This window comes from Colobus angolensis, unplaced genomic scaffold (genome assembly GCF_000951035.1).
Source record: "Colobus angolensis palliatus isolate OR3802 unplaced genomic scaffold, Cang.pa_1.0 Scaffold615, whole genome shotgun sequence".
Classification (NCBI taxonomy): Eukaryota; Metazoa; Chordata; class Mammalia; order Primates; family Cercopithecidae; genus Colobus; species Colobus angolensis.
Genome location: NW_012119766.1, coordinates 139604 through 141724, shown reverse-complemented (window position 1 = coordinate 141724; position 2121 = coordinate 139604). Strand labels below are relative to the sequence as shown.

At 42.5% G+C, this 2121-nt stretch overlaps 1 protein-coding gene across 1 annotated transcript in view; it reads right to left on the bottom strand.

Annotated features, from left to right (window-relative positions):
• Positions 1 to 1119, bottom strand: part of LOC105527293 (probable E3 ubiquitin-protein ligase HERC6) — a gene marked incomplete at both ends in the record, with an annotated part of 47201 nt that extends 46082 nt beyond the window's left edge. The window contains one exon of the mRNA XM_011963586.1: positions 914 to 1119. Within this exon, the coding sequence (XP_011818976.1) occupies positions 914 to 1119 (206 nt within the window). The remainder of the gene's footprint in view (positions 1 to 913) is intronic.
• Between the last annotated feature and the right edge of the window lie 1002 nt (positions 1120 to 2121).

Below are 2121 nucleotides of genomic sequence, written 5' to 3'. Positions count from 1 at the left end.
TGGTCTCGATCTCCTGCCCTCGTGATCCGCCCGCCTCGGCCTCCCAAAGTGCTGGGATTACAGGCTTGAGCCACCGCGCCCGGCCCCAAAGTAAAGTTTTATATCTGTCAACTTAATAAAAGGCGGGCTTTGGGACTTCAGTGAGAAAGTATAGAAGGTTCTATTGGGCTTTTTGATGGTAATGGTAATGAGTGGTCTATCTTAATGACAACTGAATTCCCAGGGAACTCTCACTCAAGGAAGCTACTGGGAACTGTATTTTCAGGAGGCTCTGTTTTAGTGTGATAAAGGAAGTTCAGGTAAGATTTATATCTGTATCTTTTGCAGCTCAAATGTTTCTACTTTACAGTAGTCTTTATACCCACTCTGGAGGTCTAAGTGGGCTCCCATAGATATTCCAAGAGATAAGATTAAGATCAAAGGGTCACATCTCATTTCACTCTGCTCTAATTAAATAATAATTGGTGTTGTAGGTTTTTTCCTGCCTTCATCCTTCAGGTTAGGAACTGTGTTTGTCATAGTCTTTTTTTTTTGAGACTGAGTCTCCCTCCATTGCCCAGGCTGGAGTGCAGTGCATTCTCTGCATGCACTGCAACCTCTGCCTCCCAGGTTCAGGCGATTCTCCAGCTTCAGCCTCCTGAGTAGTTGGGATTGCAGGTGCCTGCCACCATGCCCGGCTAATTTTCTTGTATTTTTTTGTACAGAGGGGCTTTCGCCATGTTGACCAGGCTGGTCTCAAATTCCTGACCTCAAGTGATCTGCCCACCTTAGCCTTCCAAAATGTTTGGATTACAGACGTGAATCACTGGAGCTGGCCTGTCACAGTCGTCTTTGTATCCTGGCATCTTGCATGGTGCCTGGCACATGGTACTAAATATATTGAATAAATGAAGGAGTGGATTGAAATACTTACTTAGGTGTGAAACTTATTTCCTTGAATTCTCCAATCCCCAGCTGCCCTTCAGAACCAGCTCCCCATGCGAAGACCCTTCCTTTGTGGCACACAGCCAGGGAGTGCTCCTTCCCGCAGCTCACAAGATCAACATTTAGGGTTTCCAATGCCTGAATTGGTTCTTTGGAAAACAAAACAAAACACCCCCCAACCACCACCACCAGATTAGTAATTTAACAGAAGTTTAAGACAGCACTTTTCTTCAAAAAGAAGGATCATCCAGATTTCTTGTCTCCTCCAATGGTCTTTTAAATCAAGACCTTAAGTCCATTCTAAATGTCTGAAGGAAGTAAATTCAATGTGTGTTACCCTGTCTTTATAGGATACAGCTCTGTTAAAATAATCAACTGGGAGACTATTAAGTTGAGATGGCTCCAGCGCCTTGGGTTCCTACCTAAGCAAACCAAAACTCAACTCAGAGTGATTGATCATAGCCTAGGAAAATGAAACTTAAGGTTAAGCAATCAGAAACCACCAACTAACATCTAAGAGACTTTACCAACCAGAAACTGCTGACTGCTTCAAAAAGGGACTTTCCACTTTAACCAATCAAATATTTTCTTTGTCTTACTTCCTGGAACACCTTATTAAAGGTTACCCCTGGCATCTCCTTGCACCTCCCTTAGTGGAGCCCAACTGCTTGAGGTTTGGTGCTGCTCAATTCATGAACTGCTGAATATTCAAATTGACTCTTAAAAACATTTAATGTACTCAAGTCTATCTTTTAATGGCTGTTATTTAAAGGAGTAGGCATTATGGAGGGGGTAACTTCTAGGCACTATATCACATGACCAAATGTTTCTCTAGCAAAACCCAGCAAAATAAAGGGACCCAGAAAAAATTTAGGATCTCCTCTATTTTGCCATTCTGTCTTCCCACCCTAAACACTGAAAGCAGTGAATCCCTTGCTCAGAAAGAAATTCGAAGGGCGCCTACCTCATGAATGTGAGAGGCAGGTGCTGGATCCTCTTATAATGGAAAGTGAAAACTATGCCCCAATGGAGACCCTAAATATGGCCACAAATGAAAACCAGATCACATTTCCCTACAAGTCAATCTAAACTGCTTTCCCAAGGTGTCTGTCCGAATTATTGGAGGTTTGGAGTTGAGAACATCATACCAGTAAAGTTTTTGTAACATTTAAGATTTTGGTTTTCCTTTTATCTTTG